Source organism: Tachypleus tridentatus, chromosome 13 (assembly GCF_004210375.1).
Source record: "Tachypleus tridentatus isolate NWPU-2018 chromosome 13, ASM421037v1, whole genome shotgun sequence".
Lineage (NCBI taxonomy): Eukaryota > Metazoa > Arthropoda > Merostomata > Xiphosura > Limulidae > Tachypleus > Tachypleus tridentatus.
This window is the reverse complement of record NC_134837.1, coordinates 138998160-139025644: the sequence shown is the minus strand read 5'-3', so window position 1 is coordinate 139025644 and position 27485 is coordinate 138998160. Positions and strand designations below refer to the sequence as shown.

The following is a 27485-nucleotide window of genomic DNA, read 5'->3' as shown; positions in this document are numbered from 1 at the left end:
CGGAGGCAAAATACACCAGATCATCTAAGAAAACACACTTCTAACTGTCTGCGGTACTATGAAATGTGTACATTGTGTCATCCAAGTATATTTATTCCGTCAATGTTCTTTATCTATCCTGTTTTATCTGTAATAAGCTGCTGCAACTGTTGAAATAAGCACGTATATACTCTGTATATACTAAAATGAGACTATTTAAAAGCCAGAAAACTAGAGGTGATAGAGCAAAACTGTTTATAAATTTGAATTCAGCACACCCAAATTAGTAAAAAACACCTATTCACATTCTTGCCTCAGACAAAAAATATTTTTTTGTAAACCAGTGTTATTTTAACAGATAACGACTTATGGTTTTATGACCAAATTAAAGTTATTTCCTCTTTCTGAAGTAGTTGTCCCTTGTGTAATGTATGAAATATCACGCTTGTCATAAACACACAAAAACATTTTAGGAAAGAAATAGAAAACTTAAACTTGCTAGTTCACTTCCAGGTTATCAAAATAAAACGTGCTACTAACAAAGCTTGTTAGTAACCAAGATAATTAAATAATCTTGGTCTGATTTCAATACTTAAAGAATTGTTGTGCTTTAAAAAATATGATATATTCACACAAAAAAGTTAAATTGGAAAATTTATTATAATAAAAGATACATAAATTGCTTTATTTTATTCTGAATTGAGCATATTTCTAACTTACACAATAATCCCAAATTTCAGCTCAATTCACTCTGATAGTTTAAAAACAATTTATGTGATGTACAAAGGCTCTATGATTATACAGATTCACCGACAAAACTCAGGTACATGGCAGTCAACACGCCGCCTCTTTCTAGCCTGCATCTGGCTGAAAAACTCCCTGATATCCTCCTCCCTTACAACCTGGGAATTTAAAATGTGCAGCATAAACTTACAAATGACAAATGTTTAAGTTATGGTTCTCTGTAACACTTGAAGCAATGTCTAAATATGAATCTCATACAAAACTGAAGTTATAATTTCTAAGATTTTTGCTGAAAGTTAGAGTCCATATGAAAACTTATTGACAAAAGTCAGAAAAATATCACTTTTTTACTGCATGCATTCCTGACATGACTTAAATTAATACAAGAACAAAATAATTTTTGGAATATCAGTATGTAGAAACTTTCAGAAACAGTGAAGTACACATGAACAGTGTAAAATTTTTTCATCAAGTATTTCTTTACTAAAACAAAGAAACAATGCCTAAAAGATTTAAGATTATATAAATACAAGTCTTATCACTAAATATTAAAATGTAAGTTCTATTTCAATTTACCTTTCTGGAATCAGCAAATTTTTTAAGGTAATCTTTCAGTTCACTCTTCATGGCATTGTATTCTAAAAACAAAAGGCAATATCTTCACTATATGGAAACTTGAACAGTAAAGCTATAACACAATAGCCACAGCTCTTAATGCAATTTGGTGAATACAGTTCAATGTTAAATTTGGAAATCTTTATTATACTAAAATGAGGTTATGTAGATTATTAAAAACTTTTGATCTGATAAAAAATGTGGTTTAAAATTTGTCCATTTCTCAATTACTTTTCACATCTAAAAACGTGGAAGTCTGGGAAGAAAGATGTCGACTCAAATGAAAGACAAAATTCCACTAACAGCAAAAATATTAGTAGAGAAAACAATTATATACATACAGTTAAATAACCAAAAAAATCTTAAATTACTAAGTTGATACCACAGAACTCCACTATAATTTATCAAGCTTAGTAACTACATTGTATTTAGGTCTAAAAAAATAAAAAACTTGAAACAGACTAAAAACACAATCCACCTCTTTGAAATCTTGGTTCAAAAGAACATGATAGCCTTTCATAGATTTAAATGGTTGAGAAAACCACTAGGGGGATACTAAACCATCAATTGATTATTCAAATATCATATATTGAAATAAGTGTATAATAAGGGACTGTTTCCAATATCTGCAAAAGGTGAACATGGCCATTGTGTTAAATTTAATATATAAGCCATATCGCAGCAAAATAAAAATACAGGAGGTTTAATTTTATATTTTAACATGTCAATATTGGTAATTTGAGTGCCTAATTCGTACAAAACTATAAATTTAGTATTTTGACATCATAAGCATCTAATTTTAAGCAGTGCTGCATTTAACATACTACATGATACACAAAAATTAATATTTAAGTGTGTTCTTTCAAAGTAAGAAATTAACTCATAAATAATATTAAAGTATGAATTATAATATACAATTTGATACCAAATTTATTGACATAAAATAGTAGATCAATAAAACTTTGAATGTAAGTCAAGAAACGCAATGACATAGCCTTTGACCTGTATACCATCGTGAAAGGGTTAACCGAATGTTTTGTTCTCGCACATCAAATACTTAACCCAGTGACCACATGTGTTTCCCTATAGCAAAGCCACATCTCTTGTGACCACTAAGTGGAGCTGAAATGCTGATTTTAGAGTTGTAAATCCAAAGATTTACTGCTGTCTGACTGGGGAACACGAATTATGGTAATAAATTTCTACATAATATCTAGTTTATGTTTAAAAATAATAATGTAATTTGGCAATAATACTTGTACATTTTATATTGCAAATTTTTAAAGATATTGTTTGAAAAGTTCTTAAAATATAACAAGAGTATTACTTTTTGTCTACAAGTTTTTTGTGCCTAAAATAAATACTAGCAAAAGTTCCTAGCTTTGTTGAAGTTAATAAATTGATGTATTCTAGTTGACTATATCAATGCCCATATTCTGAACTAATTTTAGGAAGGTTAAAATGTTGTTATCTCCTTATTAATAAAAGTGTTAATACCCATACCAGCCACTGTGAGATACATTTTTACTTCAAGTAGGTTTCTCATCATCAAGATATGCATCTTGTTTTCTTATAGACAAGTATAACTGTTTATTGAATGTGTGTTACTTTTCTACTCATTTACACGGAGATAAAATAAAAACACATTATACAAAACTAAAGACTGATTCAGGAAAAATTTATTTATGTAATTTGAGAAAGATGAAACTGCTTATAGAAATCAACGAAATACATTTATCACTGATAAACCAATCTTAACACATGGTAAGAAACATCTAAACATACAAGTGTATAGCTCAAGGAAAATTTGTATCAAAATGTTTCAGAAAAAAAAACAATATGAAATATAAGTTTCAAAACCTATCACTGTACAATGAAACAAAATGTAATGACTATACGCTTTGTTTCTGAAACAATAAATAAGAAAGGTAAATCAAAAATACCAGCTCAATCAAAACGGGTTGTATTGATAATTACTGGAAACTGCATTTACTGGTTGTGTAAATTGTTGTGTAAGCATGGTACTATAGAAAACAAGATGTTCATGAGCACTTGCACACTTTTACACCTATACTAAAACTAAATCATGACCATCCACAATGTTAACTAATATTATATTATCAACAACTTGATAAATCTTAACCCAGTGTGTTTTCAAAGAAGGAAAGGTTCACAAAATTATGCTGCAAGAACTTTTTTGACATTGACAGTATCAAGCTATGTAAGAAGGGGAAATTCATTGCTTTATATTCAGCAGGTTTCTAATTCAGCTGCTAACCACAGAAGAAACATAGGAAATAGGTGTGAAAAGATTAAAAGAAACTCTCAGAAATTTTACTAAAAAAACGTCAGTATACTATTCATTTTGTTTCTTCTTGTCTCTCAGTCAGCTCCAAACGATAAAATTACAACAGATGGAAAGTACAAAATGATAAGTACAAACTCTGACAATTTGAAACTGTGATAAATACTATACATTTTATTTCACACTTTCAATCTTTATTTTTATTGTACTTTAATTACTGATCTTACAACCTGGAGAACCAAGTACAATGTTACTGTAAAGAAAATGACAAATAAAATGTAAACATTTTTTGAAAAGTGTGTTTGATTATGAGTTTTTTTAGTTTTAATTCATTTTCTTTGTGTATTTTTATAAAAGTAACTAAAATTTAAAAAATAGAAAGTTATTAGACAAGATAACGAAAACAAATAATAGCAACAATCTTCATGGGGTATACTAGCAAACAGCTTGCGTATTATATATACTATTAAATACAGCAATGTGTTGCATGTACGCCATGTAATTTTCAACCTGTGTTATGGTGTTTTTCTAGTTTGACACAGTTCAAAGTCAATAAAACTAGAAATTAATAAATACAAATAGATGTATAATGTAATGAGAATTATTTATAATAAACATATGTGGTTTCCTATAACAATTTGCACCCATACCAGAACAGAAGAAAGGGTAACTTAGATTTATTTCCTCATTTTTATGGTGGTTACAAGGATGGTCAAATTGGCTAACAACATTATATGTTATGAAAGAGAAAGCTGAAGATAAAATATAACGTTTTACTGATTACACAAATGAAATTGTAGAGTTTTGAGACAAAGAGAAGTATTTTTAATTTTAACAAGAAAATCACTTTGTACTTGGAGTAGTAGAAAAAAAATCTTGATATAACCACAGGCAAATCTTTTCTTAGTTTATTAAAATAATTCAATACAAAATCTGATATTTTATTTGTAAAAAACTTTTAACGTTTACTTAGTCTGCTAAACTTTGTGAATATATACCTAATGTATGAAAAGTTAGTGGCATCAAAACTATAACATCTGTAAACAAGTACAAAGTGGTCACATGGTCAGTGAATTTGATCTAGTCCATGCATACAGAGATAAGCTCTTAAATACAGTGAAAGTAATTACTGTAAAAATTGAAAGATAAAACACTAGATTGTACAAATTTTACTGATCACAAAGTTTCATTTTGTATGTCTAACAAGTTCTAATTTGTATCACTTTTGTCAATTATTTGTATTTGATATTTCTTTTATGTACTGAAAAAGTAATGTAGCTACAAAGCTAATATGAAACAGTGATGAAAAGTAAAAGCAATGACTGGTAAAAATACAACTTGCAATACAATACAAAATAGACAATAATTTTCCAACTAAATTTTTGGTTAGGTTCAACTTCTCTCTGTTACAATTTTTTTCAGCAACTAAGGAGCTTTTATGCTTGAATGTGTTGTTTCAGTGACAAATGATAAGATTACTAGTATGCACACAAAAAAAAATGTTTTGCATCAGCTGAATATTTACCATCTTACAAATTTTAGCCTACTGTATTCATCAATCTAGAGGTCAAAATATATACTTTCACAATTTTCCAAAAAACTCAAGTTTCATAAGGAGAAATTAGCACAGAGGCTACACATTCTGCACAGAAAATTACTGAGTTATTACCAATTTTCTGTACATCTGTAGAAAATCAGACCAAAATGTCAATATCCCTCACCTACACAGAGACTACCTAAACTCTTATGACCCTGCATGTCGATTCTTTCATCTGTTGTTTGAAAATTCCTTTTCTCTTCAGAAGAAATAAATATATAAAGTTGGCAGAGCATGAAAACATGCTATGAGGATAGACATCTTTAATTATCAAAGTCACAATTTAAGACATGTAGTAACCTTAGGATTCTTTTTAATTTTTTTTTTCATTTCAAGGCAAATATAAATAATTTAATATAAATTTATCATTTTATCAAATGTATATGTTCCTCTTGAGTGAAAATAGACCAAAAGTATGAAGGAATTCAATTTTTTTTGGTTATTTTCCTGCAGTGTTATTTTTGATGAAAATCACTGAAATCCAAAGGAAAGGGAATAATAAAAGTTACTTCCCCCAAGGGATATAAACTTTTTGAAACACTTCACACACTGTAGCCCTAAATATCCCTACCTTATGCCTTCTAATTGAAGAAGATTCTTACAGCTTTGAAATAGATATATAACACAAAAAGATGAATGTCAACAAAAACACAGTAAAAAAATATAAACATTTTCTTGCTCCCAAGCTTCTTAAACTTTGTATATTACAATTCTCATGTATGGCATTTTTTGCTAGTCATTTTCTTAGCATATATCACTGCTTACCACACTTTATTTGCTACATACAAACATAAAAATATTTTATATCTAAGTATCTTTAGTCATTTTTACATCTGATTTCAAGGCTGAAACTTATCAGTTACTGTCCAAATAACATCATAAAGATCTAACTACACGATAAAGTCAGTAGACTATATATATATAAGGATAATAGGTATAATATACATATGTATGCTAAAAAATCAACAATATCAGTGTTTTGCTATAAAAGATGATTGCCACTCACCTTCATTTGTTTCTTTACTCAACAAGCCCCAAATCAAGGCAAAAAAACCATCAATAAGACACTAAACCAAAGTGATCAACCCAATAAATAGTTCATCTTTCTTCTTCTTGTTTAAATCAAGATACTTTACAGCTACTTTATCACTAATACCAGTTTAAACTTTAATGGAATTTATGTGTTTCTGAGCAGTGCATGATGTCACTGATATACCATCCCAATATTCTTATTTTCATAGCCATTCGTACATCATTTTACATTTATAAAATGGTTTTTATTATATGTAGAGCTGTAGCACTAACATCACTAGCAGAAATGTAGTTGCATGACAAACAAAATATAGGAAACACTGTTTCTGCAGAATGACAATTTCTGTATGAACATAACTGTATATTTGGAAATGTTATGAGAAATAAAAAAAGTATAAGCATATAATTCACAGTTCTTGGAGCTACTTAAAGATCAAACTTCAAATATTTTTTAATATTTTCTTTGTAAATTATACTAGATAAATTACAAAGTTACAAAATGTTGATTTGTCAATACTTTTGAGTAAGTAAATTGTTGAAATAGAGTTAGATTTGCTACATCAACATAAATTTCAAGTTTGATATTAAGTGTGCATTCAGCAGTAGATAGCAACACACCAGTAATAAAAGTTGCAAACACTGTAAAAAAAAGAAAAATATGTTTACCATAAATGGCTTCAACTTGATGAACTCTGTCCATGTTTTGTAAGACTGACAGGCCCTTGTCATACTGAGACTCTATGCCACTGCAAGACCTTCCATGTTCTTCATAGAAATGGACTGTGTCTTCTTCATCCAATACAAATAGGCATTTGCTTTTCAAATACAGCTTCTATGCACACAAACAAACACAGAACATTTATATAAATTTAATTATTCCATTGAAAACAATAAAATGCCTTGAACTAACTTTATCCTAACAAATGCTGATACTTTGTTCCCAGAAAGTTAAAGACATGCACACACCTTTAATTTAACATCAACTTCATATTTCCAGATAATTAAAACAAACAGATATTAAATTAGTTTGATGTCCACTGGTACCACATTCAAGAGCCTGTTTTTTGGGGTTTTTTTAATCACTGAGATCCTATTTCCTGTATAGTATAACCTTTTCCAAAGTTAATAAAAATTTTATTTTATTAATTCTAATCAATACAGAAATATTATACTTTATTCCATTTATAGCTTGCTTTTACAACTATTCCACTGAACATACTATGAAGAAATATTACTAAACATTTCACACAAGAACAACTCTTCATAGCAAAATGTCATGTAGTTTCCCTGAAACAATGCATATAGCTCAGTTAATTTAAATTATGGTACTAATAAAAATACTAAAATATCAAAAGTGGCCTCAATAGAGTTAGAAAGTGATTCATAAGTGTAAATCACAATTCTCCATTCTGTATTGCTACAAACATTTTGCACTATAGCTTGTTTTAAAATCAGCATATTATTTTAGAATAAATAATAAAGAAAATAAAAACTTATTTAAACTAATTAATTTAAATTACAAAATATTCATATTCATAAATAAACTGGGAAATGACCAAAAAATTTCAATTTCAACATGAGGGATGATAATGTAGAGAAAAGAAATTATCTTTCATTCACACCCTTTAATGAAAATATGTGACTTAACGACCTTTGAAAGAACTTTTGTCTGTATTTCAAAACCAATTTATCTTACACATTTCACATTTTCAACACAATTTTCCAATGATATTTCTCCCTCTTGAAGAGTTAAAACCATATTATCAACCAGTCACAAAAAAACAAACAATGCTATATGTAAAATCCATTTTAACTTTTGTAATTTCATTTCAGAAATTACCTTTCTAAATATCAGCAAATTGTAATTTAAAATAATTGTCACCAGTTACCTAACTTGTATAGCAGGAATTAAAAACCATCTTTTGTTAATACATAACAGGATACACCAATTTCACTTTACTCACAATTTAGCATAAACACCAAAACTTCTACATTGTCAGTTTAGAGCAAAGGGTCATTTTCCCAAGAAAAAGCAACCAGATACAGACATAAGCAAATCCATCCTGATATAATGTCTACTTTAACTAAAGAACTAACAAAATTTGGATAAAAATGTTTCAAAATAACTTACTAGAAATAGAATGGTAAAATAAAAGTGTTCTTTGAAAGGAATTCCCCTCACTATATGCTCAAACAAAATGCTGACAACAGAAAACCCTATGTGCACAAATGAAGGTAAACATTCACATGCCAAACTTAACTGTGTTGTTCAACATTCGATATCAGAGTTATAAGCTACTTGTTTACCAACGATCCAATATAGAGAAGAGGACATACTAGACCTAATATACATGGAAACTGAAAAAAAAAAAAACTGTAAATATGCAAATTGTCCAGACAAATGTTGACAACTTACAGACATACCTTGATTACAAACACTTTTGTAAAATATCTGATATTTTTGTGCACAACTGACCTTTACATTTTACAGAAAGCTTGCCATATTTTGTGTAGATATACACATTAAAATCAGAATTACAGTCAACATTTCTTCCAAAACAAAAAATTGGTCCACTGAACAAATTCCGTGAACATTCAATTAAAGCAGAAATACCATGTAGTCAAATAGTATTAAATGTTATATTTTATTTTAGTACATTAATGTGAAATTTGTACTGTCATGGTTAAATTGGTTTTGTTCATCTAGAACTAATAGTGAAACTTAATTTAATGGATGATAAGTGTCTGTTGTAGAAACACTTGTACAGAAGACATTTCGAAAGTCATCCATCTTTATAATATTCTGGTGAATTATGGAGAGCATGTTATGTTTAGTTGGTTTATCCCTACTTCTGAATGGTACAAAGATTTCTTGTAAATTAAACTAATGGTAGCCACAGGTTACTCCCCTCTAATATGGTATTTTAGTTTTGAGAAGGTTTAATTGTGTTAAGGTAAAATTATTCTTTAATTTTTCTCATCTTCTAAAATACATTTGCATTACAGAACATGCCCATTTCAACTGGACACAGAAAAAACTGGGAGAAAGCAGAATCAGGCAGCAACCTTCCTTCCATCATCACTAGCACCCTTTCCTTCATGTAGCCTGTAATCACTTTGGGATTGGCAGTGCATACAAAACACACTAGAAGTATGGAGAATGAGTGGGAAATGTGAGTAGAGGTATGTATCTGTTGAAAATATTTTTATAAACTGAAAATTTATTAACTTCTAGTACAATATCTAACCTATACTCACAAACAACTAGAATCCCACACCGAGTTGACTTAAGAGTCCAATGAGAAGACAAATCCCTATTAAAAGAGACACTGAGAAGAGTGAGAATAAATGAAAAACACCACCTATAGGGTTTGGTTTGTTCTGTGCTAGCCGTCCCCAATTAAGCAGTGTAAGACCAGAAGGAAGGCAGCTAGTCATCACCATCCACCACCAACTCTTGGGCTACTTTTTACCTACACAGAGTGGGATTGACCTTAACTTATAACACCCCCACAGCTGAAATGGCGAGCATATTTGGTGTGATGGGGATTTGAACCCGAAACCCTCAAATTATGAGTCAAGTGCCTTAATCACCTGGCTATGCCAGGCCCACCACTAGGGAGAATGCACCATTTCTGAGCCAGTTATGTTCTTCACTCCCTTGAAAGTGAGTCACAACAAGGGCAGAAACAAAGGAGCTCCCTGGGAATGTAGTGCATCTACAGCCAATAACCAAATAGCATTGGGAATATATCTTAAAATCCTTGATAGCATAACTTAAACCCAGCCATACATACGTGAAAATAAGGGTGACCTCGATGTAGAGTGGCTAAGGCACAAATGGGAGATTGACCTCAACCAACACCAGGTGAAATGTGAAAGGGATATCCTAGTCCATGATAAAAAGAGCATCTTCTAATGTTTTCCTATGATATGGAAACTGACAGAGAAGATAAGTCTATATCAAGGATCCACATCACACGTGTACATCCAACATAACCACCACCATATCTGCCATGAACTGACATCTGGGAGAAGGAAGATTAACAGCAAACTGGAAGTCCAGCTCCAACCATCATCATATCCACTTGGTACCAACATCTGGAGATGGAAAAAGGGTGCCCCAGCCAGATAGCAGAATGCATTATCCAACACCTCATAACATCTGGAATTGTACATCATGTCTGTGTTAGGATGAGCAACAATGTCATCTACACTGTCAGAAGACCATTATCCTAGTCTCAAGTAAGTGGGAGTATGCCTTTATGTGCAAGGACTCCCATACTTCACAAGAAGAAAAGGGGAAACAACGTGTTGGAGATACCAGAAGAATGCAGCACTGTAGACAGTGCAATGAGTAATAATGATACTTTATTTTAAAAAGCACATCAACCTTGTAATGTACTGCACATGAATCATCTAAAATGGGCAATAGTTATGATGCACAGTACTGTGAAGCATTTGAGAACTTTGACCAGACAGAAAAAGCAATCAGAATTGGAACAATCATGAAGGTGTGATATGAAAGGAAAAAGAAACAGGTGTGAAGGCATAATTAGCCTCCCAAGCAGCTAGTTTTGGATAGAAAAGAAAAATAAGGGAAAAGGACTACAGAGAATCCATAAAACAATTTGTGTTGTATATCAATAGTGATCACATCCAAACAATAATGGCTATACAACAACAGGAGAAGATTGATGGCTGGTTAATTTAATGTTTTATGGCACAAAGCAGCTAGGCTATCAGTGCCAAACATCTAGTCAAAATTTAAAATTAAAATAAATTTAGTAAAATTCATAAAAGAAAATTAAGGTAAAACAAAACAAAGTTTTATAAAAACATAAATAGCATAAAACTAATGTTTACATCTAGTCTACAACGTTACAACTACAGTAATACAAGTTGTAAAGAACTTTCAAAAGCATAATTGTAATTATCATAACTCGCCAGAAAGACTAACATGTAAGTTCAAGAACCACTGTCAGTCACCTGAAGTTAGCCTTTCCAGTAATAAAAAGGTTTTAAAAGATGTGTAGCAAAATTTTAATTATAACTCGACATGATGACTAATGGGTATTTCAAACAGCAGTGTTAGTCACCTGAGGTTGGCCTCTCTAGTCCTGGATTTGAGTTATTCAACATTACCACCATTTAAAAATTTCTAATCAAACTCGATGGACTTTGATTCTTAAAACAGAATCACATTAAAAAAAAAGTCTAATGTACAAATTTAAAAAATTAAAAAGATTAATGGCCTTTAAAAAACTAAAAACATCACCAAAGTGATTTAACGTTATGGACAAACCTTGGGACAGAACATGTTTAAAATGGTGCCGTCGTTGAGAGTCGTAAAATGTGGTTTACTGTGACTTGAGTTTGTGTTACACAAACTACACATTGGTGCATCAGTTCCAGATAAAAGAAAATGATGAGTTAAAAATCTGTGACTAATACTGAGTCTAGTTAGAACAACTTCCTACTTCCAATCCTTACAAAAGCAAGACAGCCATGGTCCAAAAAAGGGTTTTATCTGGAAATGCTTGTTTACATGTTGCTTGCTTCAAGTCGACTGCCAGCTGGCACAGAGCTAAGCCTTGAATGCAAAACCATTGTCCACGTTTGGAACAGGCACAGCGGTGATAGTGCCAGAGAAGATAGATTTAGCTGTGGTGTCAGGGAGCTCATTCCTGCAAATACCAACATGGCCTAGTATCCAGGAAAAGTTGATAGATGTAGATGTTAAAGAGAAATGGGCCACTCAATTTTGAATATTGGTGAAAACAGGGTGTGGACTAACTTAAAGTGATTCCAGGGCCAGAAGAGAACTAAGCAAGTCAGAATAAATAGTGCAGTTTGAGTATTGCTTAGCTTCTATGTGATCCAGGACAAGAGAAATAGCATACAATTCATCAGTGAACACAGAAGTTGTAGAGGGAACTCTGCACACAACCACTGAATGACACCACACCATGGCAGAGCCCACACAGTAACCTGATTTCGAACCATCTGTATAAATAGGAATGAAAGAATGGTTTGAAAGATGTTCAGCAAATAGCAGCCATATTTCCAATCAGGAGTGTCTGCTTTTCTCAGATGACTTAAAGATATGTCACATTTGGTGACTGTAATAAGCCATGGTGGGATGGGCTGACCAGCAGATACAGCAGTGTTATCCAAGGACAAACCCAATTCATCCAACTGCACCTGGATACAAAGCCCAAAAGGAGCAATGGCAGATTGTCTGTTCTGAAAAGACATAGCTCACCAAGGAAGGAAAACACAATCCCAGGGGGGATGCTTTGGTAAGGAATGAAGTTTCGAAGCATATAATAAAGACAGTTGCAAACGGCAGAGGTGCAAAGAAAGTTCATGATACTATATGTATAAGCTCTGAACTGGGGAAGTGCAGAAAGCCCCAGCGCAGAGCTGAAGTCCTTGATGATGAATGGGGTCCAGCATTTTAAGGCTGAGGACCATTTTAAGGCCATAAACCAGTGATCCATTGTCGAGTTTCGATTGAATAAGAGCATGACATATCTTCAGCATAGAACATCGATCTCCTCCCAAAGTGAAGGAAGAGAAAACACGGAGGATGTTCAGTGCTTTGTACATTTCACCCGTAGCTGCATGATGTGTGGTATAAAGGTCAGCTTGCTGTCAAAGATAAGCCCCCAAGAACTTTGTCTCAGAGACCACAAGCAGCACTACTTCACCAACACAGAGTTAAAGACCAGGATGAATAACACGTTGGCAGGAAAAGTGCATGCAAATGATTTTAGAGAGAGAGAAGTTAAAGATGTTTGCTGTGGTTTACTTCAGTAAATGGTTGAGAGTAGCCTGTAACTGCTGCTGAAAAGTATGACACTCAAAACACAACCCTGAGAGACTGCATGTTCCTGAAGAAAAGAACAGAAAAGTATCAAACCCACAAGAATTTGGAATCTCCTGTACATTACTAAAATTTTCATAAAAATGGGCAAGTGGCCCCATAACCCACATATATGGAAGTCTTGCAAAATGCCATACCTTCATGTTGTATCATAAGCCTTCTTAATGTCAAAGAATATTAATACAAGGTGTTGTCATTTGAGGAAGGCTTCTCTGATTGACATTTTAAATCGAATTAGGTGGTCCATGGTGGAGCACTGTCATCGGAACCCACATTGGACAGCTCGTCAAAGCAATTGGACAGTAGTGTGAGAGAATCTTAGGATCCTTTCCAGGCTTAGAGAAAGGTAGGACAATAGCCTGGTGCCAAGCATCAGGAAAAACATTCTACTGCCAGATCCCTTTAAAAAAATCAGAAGAATAGCAATAGAAGCATGAGATAGATGGCACAACATTTCATAGTGTACATCATCAGATCTGACTGCAGAGTTGGACCCCTCAACTACCAGGTTCCTCTCCTCCCTTTCACAGGTCACAACACATGGCAAACAAGTGGATGGATGTTTGGATCCCACAGGAGGTAAACTGAAAGAACAGAACCTTCCCTGGGAGGTTCCCTCACCATGTACAGGAATCCACACTGAGGGGACAAAAGGAGGAAGGATAAATCATTAATGATAACATTGAGGAACCAATCAGAGGGAAACAAGGCAAGGAAGATAGGTGACATGGAGAGAAAGAAGAAAACAGACAGGACCAGCAAACTAAAGACATAGTTGTAATATGTAAAATGAAATATGGTTGACAAAACCATGTTATAGCCTGAAACAGAGGAATCCGAAATACCTCTGTCAAAATTCCAGGTTAGAAAAATAATGATGTGGAGAAGGATCAGATAAAATTAGGAGATAAAATGTCTGGGATTGCATCACTACTTGTTAATCAAGACAACCACAGTTGTGGCCTACTTTCCTTTTTGCTTAGCATAATGTGTAAATCACTCCTTTCTCTTGTAGGTTGTTCCTGAGATCTCCAACAACAGAGTGAAAGTGCCATATCATTTCAGTTTGATGTACCAAAGCCAAAGGTGATGTTAACTTCTTGGAAATTCCTGCCATATGGAATATACAATATTTTGATACTTTGTCATGCACATATTACATACACATGTTTATGACATATGGAATGCACCCAGTTGGTATGCAGCAAACTAGACTAGAGTCCATACAAGCACTACATACACTGTGCATTTAGTACTGGGCCAATTACAAGCTCTCTCAATACAGACAATGTCCCAAGGACAGACTATGTGACCATGTTCATTTGTATAGTTTTGATACAATATGTGTATACTCACAAACTTTCCTAGCAAGCATTACAAGTTGTCTTCACACAAATCACTTTCGAACAGAGTTTTTACTAAAGGTTTGCCCATGAATATGAAGTTTTTTTTCACCAGTTTCAGTGCAGAATTATTTTCGTTTTAAGATTAAAAATAACTTTGTTCCTTTCTAAAATCTCAAATGTTATATGCATAATCAATAAAACTTCCTTAATACATTTCAAACATTTCTTTTTAGTAAAACTTAATATTTTATTACTATTTTCTCCACGCTAACTCCATACAAGATTGTTAAAAAAAACTTTTTTCTTTCTAGAAATAACTTCAAACTGTAACATGAAACTACTTTTGTTTATCCTAAGTGGCTATAAACTATACAAAGCTATATAAAATACACATATATATATTTATACTTGAACTTTATTATTTTATTGCCCTTTAAATAGTGCTTAACCCCTCTCTGATGAGTTCAGTATAAAATAAAGATGATTATTATACACATTCATAGATGTTAAATACTTACACTATGACTTTTAATGAAGTATGTGTATCTTCACAAAATTTAAGCCTTTTTCACCACTCTTCTGAGCAAAAGGTGATTTTCACATTATGATAAAAAAAAACTATTCTTCATCCCAAAAATCTCACATATTTGTATAATCTTCAAAACCTCCTAAATACATTTCAAACATTTCTTTTTCAGTAATACTTTATATTTTATCTGTTATTTTCTCTATCCTAACTATATCGGGTTGTATAAATTTGACCAACCTTGTAACCACCATAAAAAATTAGGAAATAAATATAAATAATGTTGTTGTTTTTCTAGTATGAATAAATATTATAACACAATAACACAAGTGTTTCATATAAGTAGCTTATTTTCATATTATACACATATACATATTTATTATTATTATAACTATATTTGTCTTTCAGCAGTACCTGGCTAACATTATAGAAGTTGCAATAACATGGCACAACATGTGCATTGTTGTTACCATATCAAAGAATATAAAACTGGCTTATACAGTGACCTATTTTGTCCTTACCATACCCATTTTCCAGTCACTGGGTCAGTGGATATAGACTTTCCCTCTGAAGTGTTAAGAGTGTGTTTCTCTACTCTTCAAGAAGAGAGAAAAGTTGTGGGCCTTTCTGCTTGGGTCCATGCATGTTTTTCTAAGTTGCCAGTAGGAGTGGCACCCTCTTCCACGAAAGCCCACCCATAATTCCAGTTCAGATTTGACACCAAGTATCTGTTTGGAGTGTGGATTGTCATCTTCTTTGATCAATGTTAATATTGTATACTGTTCATGGAAGGATATCTATTGTCTTCTCATAATTTCAAATATAAAGTGGTACCATCCTAAGTCCTTGGCTGAGCACAGGTTCCATATCCTCTCCATAATTTGAGGGACAAGTGGAATACTTCTTACCAACTTGGCTGGAAAGTGAGGATGAATGGTCATTAATTCCAGACCAGATGAGTTCTGTTCCTTTAGTTGAGTATGTCATACACAATCTTATCATTCCAAGCATAGGGTCTTGCATTTTGGACTTCTTCAGGTGGAAGAGAAAGTTTGTCTACTTTGATATTGCTTACTTTCTTGTTGTGATTCTAGTAGCGTGAAACACATCACTCTATGGCTACAGCTTGGGATCTAATAGCCTTAGCCACCAATGTGCAATACAAAGACCTCTTAGTAACCAGCCCTGATTTGTGGACCCTTGGCTAACTAGTTGGGACTGGCCCCTAATGATTACTCTTGCACTATTCCACCCTTAATACACGAGCTCAGGTCTGGGTGTAAAGTATACCTGTTATCTTGGTACACCTCTGTTCTATATAAACACTTTCTGTATGGATCATGTCTGTACTGGTCCCTCCCTCTTCTCAATGTGGGATTTAAACAATTTTGTCAAAAGATAGTAAGTATGTTTTGGAAGTTAACATTTTCCTAAACAGAAAATGTATTTTCAATAATATTCACCTCCACTGACACTCTCCCAACCTCCCTCCCCACTACAAACCAATGTTAGTCTAGAAAAAGTGATTACATTATCTGAGGTGCATATATACAGTATCAGGATAGAGGGCACACTGACAAGGGGAAAGAAATTTGCAAAACAGATACTGTCAAGGGCATTTACATAGGGGTATAAAAGACTGGAACATGCAAGGCAAATGCCTAAATAGGCAAAATCAATGTTGAAGAATAGCCATATTGTCAGCAGATGGTATGTTTTAGAAATACTAGTGCCATTAAATTTTGAGTGCAAGTCAACAAACTCAATATGAAATGACCTTGAACATATTATTATAAGCTATAACTCACTTGAAAAGCATGGCTCACATTATGCTATTAAATTACATTATCCACAACCTACCCCGATCTGCTCACATCTGTGCCTCATAAAACATTTTTTTTATTATTTATATTTCTTAATCTAACCTTAACTAACATAAAGTATTTCTTTTTTTACATTTTAATTACTTTGATAATGATAAATAAAGAATGCACATAAAAAACATGAAATAAAATACCAAGCCTTCTCTTTTCTCTGTTGACTGTCAATGACAATTAACCCCTCTTTTTTTATACTTATTACAATACTGCATTGAAAAGTTTTTATTTAATTAAATAATTGTCTATAGAACATAAAATAATAACATGAAGAAAGCAATGTCCCATAACTATCACAAGTTTTCTGGCTTTCTAATCATGAAAACAAAAAGGGCAGTTATATATCCATCAAAGCCTATATGTTTCCAATAAAAATGAAGCTTGTATTGAAAGAGAAATTAACATTTTTCTAACACAGAACATTGTAATATAATATGCCATTTTAAATATATGAAAACCTTGGCTTTCTATTGGTTAAAAATCATAGAGTATTTAACTACTGGAAACTCCTTAAATAGAGGATGTGACAGGCGACTGAGGCAAGATTGGTCTGGTTTTCTATCTATTGGCTCTGCAACCAAACAAAATTGAAGGCTATGAAAATTATGCTTATACGAGTGATGACAGTATTGTAATAAATAAGTTATATGAAATTTTGTATCTCTTGAAGGGGTGAAAAATTAAAGATGGAATGCCTAAAAGCAAATGTGACATTTCTCATACTAGGGGAAATTCATGATTTTGAAAAATATTTTTTTTTATAAAATTTGTATAGTATTAAAATATAGATTATCAACTACAATTTTATGCTATACTAATTGGTAAAGCATAAAAAAGTATTGGTAGTAACTGGTAAACACTATTCCTGGTAAACATATCTGCCCCTTTGATTATTCTTACCTCCTCAAGTTCATCATCTGCACAAACTAAAGGGTGAAATCTGTTACTGGCGTAAACCTATTCATTACAATTAAATCCGATACCAGCCATAACAGTACTGTTTCTAGCTTTCTTAAAGTTGTTATTAATCACAGTAACCTTCACATGCAAAGGATTAATTTCCTCTATAAATCCTGCTGTTACCTCTTACACATACAAGGTTTAATACAGACTACGAAATTTTAAACCTTCATGGATGTTTTTTGTGCCAACACAGAAAGGGATATGTTAGCTTCTGATTAGATATCACTATATAAAACTACTGTTATATGATTTAAGATAAATGTATAATGAACTTTGCAGCTTTTTCTAAGAATTGTATAATTCAAAAACTCGCAGGAAGAAAACTTTTACAACACAATTTGTGTTTACAATATACCTCACTTTTTTTTTTCCTTTTTGTGGTAAATTTTTCAAAATATCAAATCAAGCTTTTTTTTATTAAAAACTCAACTTATTCCTCTTAGACTAGAGCAACCTACCATGAGCTAAACTCAAAAACAAGGTTTTTATCAGTTTCAAGTCACACACTACCCTAACAAAAGTAAAAATAAAGTAAAATGATATTCTTAAGGTAAAAAGTCCAAGTTCTTACAGATCTTCTTTTACATTGATTTTCAATTTACTTTTTATTTTTTCTCAAATGCAATGAAATATAAAAAATGTGTACTAATATTTGTATACACTGCTAGCCAAAATCTTAAAGCTAATGAACATAAAGAAAAAATATGCATTTTGTGTTGTTAAGCTCAACCACTTATTTGAGTAGAGCTTCAAAAGATGAAAATAAGAAAAGGGAAAATAAAAATAAAAAACTTTTTAGCACTTAATACGAAAAATGTGAACACTATGAAATTAGCCAAAATACTAGCTAGTCAAAAGTTTAAAACCATAGCAAAAATGTAAACACTATGAAATTAGCCTAAATACTAGCTGGTAAAAATTTAAGACCATACCAAAAAGAAGTCCTAAACAGGGTAGGAAATGCCCAACAAGAGGTCTCAGTAGTGAGTTGTATGGCCGTCATTGTGAATAACTTCAAACATTCACTTTGACATGGCTGATATAAGCTGGCTGGAATGTTATTCCAAGTGGTGAAGATGGCTTCACGAAGATTATGCACTGTTTGGAATTGACATCCATTTCTATAGACTTCCCTTGCCATCCACCACCAAATATTTTCAATGGGGTTCAGTTCGGGCAAACACGCTGGATGGTCCAAAAGAATCACGTTATTTGCCATGAAATTGTCCTTTATCCTGCGGGCATTGTGGATTGCAGCATTGTCCTGCTGAAAAATCCAGTCATTTCCACACAACCGAGGGCCTTCAGTCAATAAGAATGCTCTCTCCAACATGCCAATATAGCCAGCTGCTGTTTATTGCCCCTACATAACCTGAAGCTCCATTGTTCCATGGAAGGGGGAAAGCACCCCAGATCATGATGGAACCTCCTTCACTGTGTCATGTAGAAAATGTCTCTGGTGGGATATTCTTATTGTGTGAGTAATGTTGAAAGCCATCTGGACCATCCAGGTTAAATTTTTTCTCATCAGAGAACAAAATCAGATGCCATCTTATTGTTCATGAACTGCATTCTGCATCCATAAGGGCCTTAATCTGGTTTGACGATCGGCTGGTGTCTTGCTGGACAACCTGTCGAATCCTCCTGCTCAACGCTGGCGAAATATTCTTGGGCCGACCACTTGAAATTCTTGTGCTATATCCCTCAGGATCTTTTAAGAAATTTTCAACAGCAGTTTTACTATGCCCACTGTCACCAGCAATGGCACGTTGAGAGAGACCTTGCTTTTGCAGCTCAATAATTCTGACACATTCAAACTCTGTTAACTTTTTAGCCTTGGTCATCTTTTTACCCAATGTAACACAGGAGATGTCAATGGGAGATGTTGACAACACTAATGCTTGAACACAAATAACTAAATTTCATTACATGTTTACCGATTAACGGTTCATTTCAGTATAGTCTTAAACTTTTGACCAGCTAGTATTTAGGCTAATTTCATAGTGTTCACATTTTCCCTATTAAATTCTAAAAACATTTTTTTTATTTTTATCTTCCCTTTTCTTATTTTCGTCTTTTGAAGCTCTACCCAAATAAGGGGGTTGAGTCTCACAACTCAAAATGCATGTTTTTTCTTTATTTTCATTGGCCTTAAGATTTTGGTCAGCAGTGTATTATTTTTATACTAGTTTCTACACAACAGATAAAAAAAAAATGGAAAGTTTAACTAATATTGTAAACATCACCTATTTATTACCCATGAAATGAATTTAAGATTAGTTAGAAAGCCAAAACTGAATGGTTTTCTTCAGTAATCATATTAATATTGATATTAGTAAGTAAACAAATTCTCTGTGGTACCAACCATACATTCTGTACACTTGCACAGTTTCTTTCTCCATCCATCAGTCCAGAATGTTGGGCCAACTGGAGGTAAGTTGTATTTTGGTAGAGTGTTGAGTAAACAACAGGTGATCTCATCCTTAATTAAAATAATTTCATTTTAAGAAAGATACACCAATCAAAGACAAACATTTTGATGATGGTTGAAACTTGCAACAAAAACTCCTTATTAATTTTATGTACATTTTAAGTTAAACCATGTGTATTAATATCATGAAATAGCAGAGCAGCAACACTGCAATATACTGCTACCCGGGCATTACTGTGAAAGTTAAAGTGAAATATGATTATATAGTAAAAATAAAAAACTTCATGTTGTTTATAGCTGATGATGTAAAAGAAATCAAACCACTAAAAAGTAATAAATATCTTTGTAAGTAGTTCCTTCCTGATGTTATAAAACAAACCCAACCACTTGAAAGTAATAAAAATCTTCATGCATAGATCCAAGTAATAAGTTCCTTTATATGTAGTTTCTACCTGATGTTACAAAACAAACACAACCACTGGCAAGTAACAAAGATATTTCTAAGTAGTTTCTACCTGATGTTGTGTAACAAACCCAACCACTTGAAAGTAATAAAAATCTTCATGCATAGATCCAAGTAATAAGTTCCTTCGTATGTAGTTTCTACCTGATATGACAAAACAAACACAACCACTGGCAAGTAACAAAGATATTTCTAAGTAGTTTCTACCTGATGTTGTGTAACAAACCTAACCACTGACAAGCAAAGATATTTACATGTAATTTATACCTGATATTTTGAGACAAACCCAAACACTAACAAATAATAATTTTTACATGTACTTTATACTGGTGTTGTGAAACAAACCCAAGTACTTACAAGTGATGAAAAAATCTGTATATACGTAGTTTCTACCTGTTGTTCTAACAAGTAATAAAAATCTTTGTGTAGTTCCTACTGCACATTGTAAATTAAATACAATCAATGACAAGTAATATACTGATTTTACTTGATTCAGTCAAGTAGAAAAATAACCATACCATTCCTTTCAATACCATTTCAAAAACTTTGGTACTGATTTCATACATGAAGTCTAATAAAAGAATTCAAATATGTAGTATTTTTCTATTGTATACAAAATTGGACTTAATTACATAAAATATGTTTATCAAAATGACAAATTCATGTAGTATTAGTTACCCAAAACCATTTACAGTAATGTCATAAAATAAAGGTGGATGAAAAAATGATCTAACTTTAACTAAAGTTTTATCTTAACCCTTAAATTATTAGTAAGGCATTCATAAACCTGTGGTTTATTAAAAACACACCTGTCTGAACTATATATGCATCACACGTTTGTGGATTTATGAGTTTGTAAATTACAGTATCCCTATTGAAGTATGTCATAATAAATGTTTTGTTTTAAAAAATGTTATGTAATTTTTATACCCATTTAATCAAACTGAGTGTTGCAACAGTACTAATATTAAAATCGTAGTCACTCCACATCAGAGAACTTGTAACTCCCCCAACAGTGAAAAATGAAAAAAATGCAGTAACTTTAGGGTTAATGCTTTACAATAAATCTCTTTCATCAGTTCCACAATAAATTGTAATTCTTTACTTTTTTCACATTAACTACTGTAATATCATTATCAAAATATTTTACAATGCTCTTTTGAATCTAAGAATCTGCAACAAGAACACTTTATACCTTCTCATCTTCTTGGCATTTCTGTTTATCATTTTCAACAGAAACTGCATCTGTAACTGAAGCACAGTGGCTTTCTTTTGAAGTATCTATACTCTGACCAGGAGGCACTCTGTTATCCATTTTCATATTTTGGCTGTCAAATGTTTCAAACTTAATTGTGGCTTCTCTGACACCATGATCTGTCAAAGCTTTTGATATTTCACCTTCAATATCCACATTTTCATCTGTTTTTTCCTCTTTCAATTTTAAACCTATTAATGATTTGAAGTATACATCTAATATCTTCTAGCATTAAAATTACAAACAATACAAAACATAATTTCTAGAAGTCTTATAAACAATCTAAACATGTTTTTCTTCAGTAGCGAATCACACTAATAACTATTCTACATAACATTTTAACTTAGTTCTCTAAGTCTGAATTTAATCATGTGTATACGCATTGGCATTTGTTATTAAGAATAAAACTACACAAAGGGTTATCTGCATTCTGCCTACCAAGGATATTGAAAACTGGTTTCTAGCAGTGTAAGTCCACAAATATACCACTGTGCCACTGGGTGCAATGACACTGTAACCTGAAAAGTCCATTAAAAAGCTGCACATCAATGGTTACTGCAAATGTAGGAATTCTTTATTTCATTCTGTCTTAGTAAACCAACTCTGAAAACATTATTCACTGAATTTATACTTTTAAATAACAGGAAAGTAAAGACTGAAAAAAATTTTAAAGAATTATGGCAAATCATATATGAACTTTTAAAAATGAAATTAACAAAATATAGGTGAAAATTTAGTGCACAGTTGGTTTTTGTTTATGTACACTGGAATTGCTACATGCAGTTACTATGTATTACAGATGTAACTAAAAATAAATTATGTTAATTATGGTGTTTAATAAGGTACTCCCATTGTTAAAAATAATACCTTAATATCAGCAGGTGAAGAGTGTACTCAGGTACTGTGGAAGAAATTGGGAGAAAGGAAGCAACCATCAAATACTCCACAATTATGAAGAATATTTATTGTAAACTTCTAAAAGTTATTTCCTATACTTTTATGCTTTTTTTTTATATTAATACTTCATTATTTGTCACAACTGCTTACACTAAATAATAAATTAACAGGCATTGTTAAATACTTAACAATAGTACTAGAAATTGTAATGTCATAACCAATATTGCTATAACATGTCCTATCATTGGTAAGTTTTTACATTACTTAATAAATAATGCCAAGTCCAGTCCACATTGCAGTGAAAAATTAGTATATTTCTTCTGTAACATTTCTACAAGCTATTTATTTTGACACTATTTGTAGGTCTAGGTTTACAAATAGTGTTCCAACAGAAATTTCAGATAACTAATATCCTTAATAATGAACAACTAACTCAATAGACATAACTCATCCTACTAACACCCACTGATTAGCATGAGTAGCAATTCCTCTAGTAAGCAACTAAATTATAACACTGATTACACAGCTTACAACAATATGGCATTATTTGAAATTGTACAGACAATCACAACCTGAGATATCAGTAAATTACAAAAATATCTACTGATTAATTCTAGATTTGAGTAACTAACTAAAGAAAAAAGCTCTGAGCATAAAGACACATTTTCTTTAGTGTCTATTGAAAATCTTAAACTTTAATTTTCTAGTTCTTACTTCAGTTGTACAGTTTTCATTTAATTAATTTCAAGGTATCAATGAAAAGAGCAACAAACTTTTATTGCCAGAAATAATGTTAGTTGCCACTAAAGCAGAATCATTAAGTAAATTTCACCAGCATTTTAAATGCTCACAACTCTCAAAGCAAAAACTATATAATAGAATCCACTCTCTGTTTGGACTCCTCAGTTCTCTAGTGGTAATGTTCAAACTGTCAAGTTAATCCCAACTGAGTGAAGATTTTTTTACAATTCCTTTTCATTATTAACTCATATTTAGAGAAAGATATTATAATAAGAAAAAAACAACACAATAATTTACAATATAGCTCTGAGGTATTAACACTGAATTACATATAATACAGAGTCACAATGGTTAGAGCGACTAACTATCATGCAGAAGTATAAAGTTCAAATTCCAGCTAAGTAAGGATTTTATGTTAATATTTTTTACTATTATTGTATATATGTATTTATTTATACAAATAATATATATATATTATCATACTTACAACAAAAATCTTTGAATATTCCAAATAATAGAAACAAAACTAAATAAGGAACAATATATTACATAATAAATACAAATTACTTTCTGTGTCAAAAACAACTTAAATACGTTTTCAATGCTACAGATGGTGCTACAACACATTATTAATGTTTTTCATCTATAGTAACAAATTTATTAGTATTTTCAAAAGTTATAACTTAAAAAACTTAACCTTCATGAAAACATTCATTGCCTTGTCATTAAGACCAATAAATAACAGGATCAGACTTCTGACATTGAAGAAATATTTTTTTATGAACCAGTTAGTCATATAACTATAAGGCTTTATCAGGAAGAATGTTTGGAAATAAAAGTATATGTGAATAAAAATTATAATCAAGAACAACTTACAAGAGATGACCAAATATGTGGAGAAAATGTTAGTGAAATATTACAAAAAAATGAATAGACATTTTCCATGTATATTTTTTTAGAAAATATGTTCATAAAACATTTATTAAGATCTAATTTTCAAAAAGAAAAAAATTAGTATTTACCATCACATGATGGACATTCAGTTTTGATTATCAAACAAGTCTAGTGTTTTAAATCTTTAACACTCTTCAGGCAGAACCATTAATACTGTATCCCCCATATTCCATTATTGTATGTTTCTAGAAATACACCAAAACTAGTGTAATTAAATTTTCAGAGGGGGGTGGAGGCAGTAAGTTCATAACAAAGAATCTTTGATTTTATATTGAATGGCTTCTTAGCCTTCAACAAATGATTTATAACAGTTATAATACTTAGAGCACAGCATTAACAAATGTTTGTGGTGTGCAATGTACACTAAACATTTCAATCTTTCTGTATGACTGGAAGTAATATTGCCTTATACATACTGCTATTTATATATTCAAGAATGTTAATCAACTGCATGTTGAAGGTGCAGAAATCTCAGTTACACAGCTAATGCCACAAACCAAATTAAACTTCATCAACTGTAATCATAACCAGCTATATTGAAAACATGTTTATTTTAAATAGCTGACTGACCAAAAAATGATAATCAGTGAATGTCAATTGTATTTGCAAAATAAGCTATAAATATATGAAAAAAAAACAGCTTTTGGGTATTTAATTTATTGAATTTTCATATGTACATTTTAATCACTGTCACACTAAAACATAAAATGATTGCACCAACAACAAAATACCATATACATAAATGAAAATTTAAGAAAAACCCAAACAAAAAACTAAGACTTCAGATATCCACAAACAATAGGAAAACAAAGAGTAATGGATCTAGATTTATTATGCATTAAAATATACATCCATTCTCTGGTATCTTGAATAAATCCCTAATGACCCTGACTCTCTTTGACATATGGATGGTTGTATTTATAAGCTATAGATCAAACTATATATATGTTGACAGAGTTATCAAACTTTAGGTGAAGGCATGTTGTTAATGATATACACAAGTATACTAATAAATAATGAAGTCAGCTACAGTTCTAACTATGTTGTTGCCATCTGAAGATGAAGATGTCAGCCATAGTTCTAAGTATGTTGATGGAAATATCATACTTACAAATGTTTTGGTGAAGTTTTGGCTAGAGATCTAAGTGCATTAATGGAAAAATAAGAAAGCTATAGGCTTGCTTTATTAGTAATATCAACAAAGAGTTTGAAGAAACTTATATTGAAAGAAATGCCACATACACATAGGTCACTACACAACTCTGAGGAAATATAAAACGCTATAGCAGAGGAGAAAATTGAAAAAAATTGAAAGTTGTATAAATGATAATGCTGATAAAAGTACAAATAAGACAGTACACAAAAAGTTATCCATATACATGAAGATTGTAGAAAATATTGTGTTCAAAATCCTTTTCAATAAGTTAAGAGTCAGTGGGATATAAAAAACAAAACAAAGCCAACATTAACAGAGAAATGTTGACAAAGAACAAGTCATCAGCTTGATAAAGACCACGTCTCAGCAAGTACATCCATTTTATAAAAATGACAGTATATTACAGTTATGCTTAGAAATATTACAAATAAGTAAATCTTGTAAACTTATCTATTTGATAAGCCTGAATATGGTTGATTTGATGCAGATGAATCACAGAGCTTCAGGATGCGAGATATTTGTAATATTTAATTTAAATGCATACTTTCTATGAAGTGCAGCAAAATTGTAAAAAAAAGGTTTGGTTTGTTTTGAATTTCACACAAAGCTACATGAGGGCTATCTGCGCTAGCTATCTCTAATTTAGCAGTGTAAGACTAGAGGAAAGGCAGCTAGTCATCACCACTCACTGCCAACTCTTGGGCTACTCTTTTACCAACGAATAGTGGGATTGACTGTCACATTATAACACCCCATGACTGAAAGGGCGAGCATGTTCAGTGTGACACAAGTCGAGTGTCTTAACCACCTGGCCATGCTGGACCAAAACAAAAGGTGCAGAACCAGTAGATTCATTTATAAAAATAGTAGAAAACATATGTAGCCTACATTTCAAACTTCATGTATAATTTCATATATTCTAGAAGTCCTGTGTAAATGTATTTGATTGTAAATTACGCAATGTAGGCCTATTTCAATAATCTAGAATGCTGCATGATATTTTCTCATCCCTTGTGTTAGCTATTTCACAGGTTCCCCTTTAAACACTTTTCTGCACAAGACACCACGTTACATTCAAAATTTAATTAACTACCTTTCTTACCTTATCAATGTATGTAAATCAATTTAACATTAAAATGTATAATTCAAAGTGTCATTTTACACAGGTTTTAAATCCTTTATTTTAAAAGAAACTTTAAAAAATACTTTTCTTGTCGCTTCAACCAGTAATTGTGAAAAATCTCAGCATTCCCACTTTCAGTCTTGCAGATGTAGGTCTAGACAAAAAGTATCTTTACTTGTTCTACTAATACAAAAGTTTTAAAATTATCCGGCTTATTGCAGCAGAAACAAGTAATAAATTTTTCAGACCTTGATGGGCACCATGCTCACCTTCTATACATTTCCTTAAACTTTATAACATACATGCAGTTGTTACATATTCGTATATACAGTTATTAAAAAGAGCTAAAACTACTTTTACACTACAATCCAACAATTCTTATTTCAGACTGGTGTACAACTGCCATCATTTGGTAAACATAACTGCTTGTAGTATTTTTGACTACTTTATTCACAGTGGCGCATTACATTTCTTTTGACTAAGTATGTTACAAGTAGAAAGATGGTTAGACTGTATTTAGGTCTTACTTTTATATCTTAATTATGTATTTTTATCTTTCAAAGAGCATAACTGAAAGGTTTAAACACACTTT

General features: G+C 31.8%; 1 protein-coding gene across 1 annotated transcript in view; it reads right to left on the bottom strand.

Moving 5' to 3' along the window:
* Window positions 1-620: 620 nt before the first annotated feature.
* LOC143236947 (putative E3 ubiquitin-protein ligase UBR7) overlaps window positions 621-27485 on the bottom strand; it is a 58476-nt gene continuing 31611 nt past the window's right edge. The window contains exons 7-11 of the mRNA XM_076475662.1: window positions 21963-22213; window positions 20239-20355; window positions 6939-7104; window positions 1300-1361; window positions 621-881 (exon numbers count right to left, since the gene is read on the bottom strand). Coding sequence (XP_076331777.1) covers window positions 786-881; window positions 1300-1361; window positions 6939-7104; window positions 20239-20355; window positions 21963-22213 — 692 coding nt within the window. The 3' untranslated portion in view covers window positions 621-785. The remainder of the gene's footprint in view (window positions 882-1299; window positions 1362-6938; window positions 7105-20238; window positions 20356-21962; window positions 22214-27485) is intronic.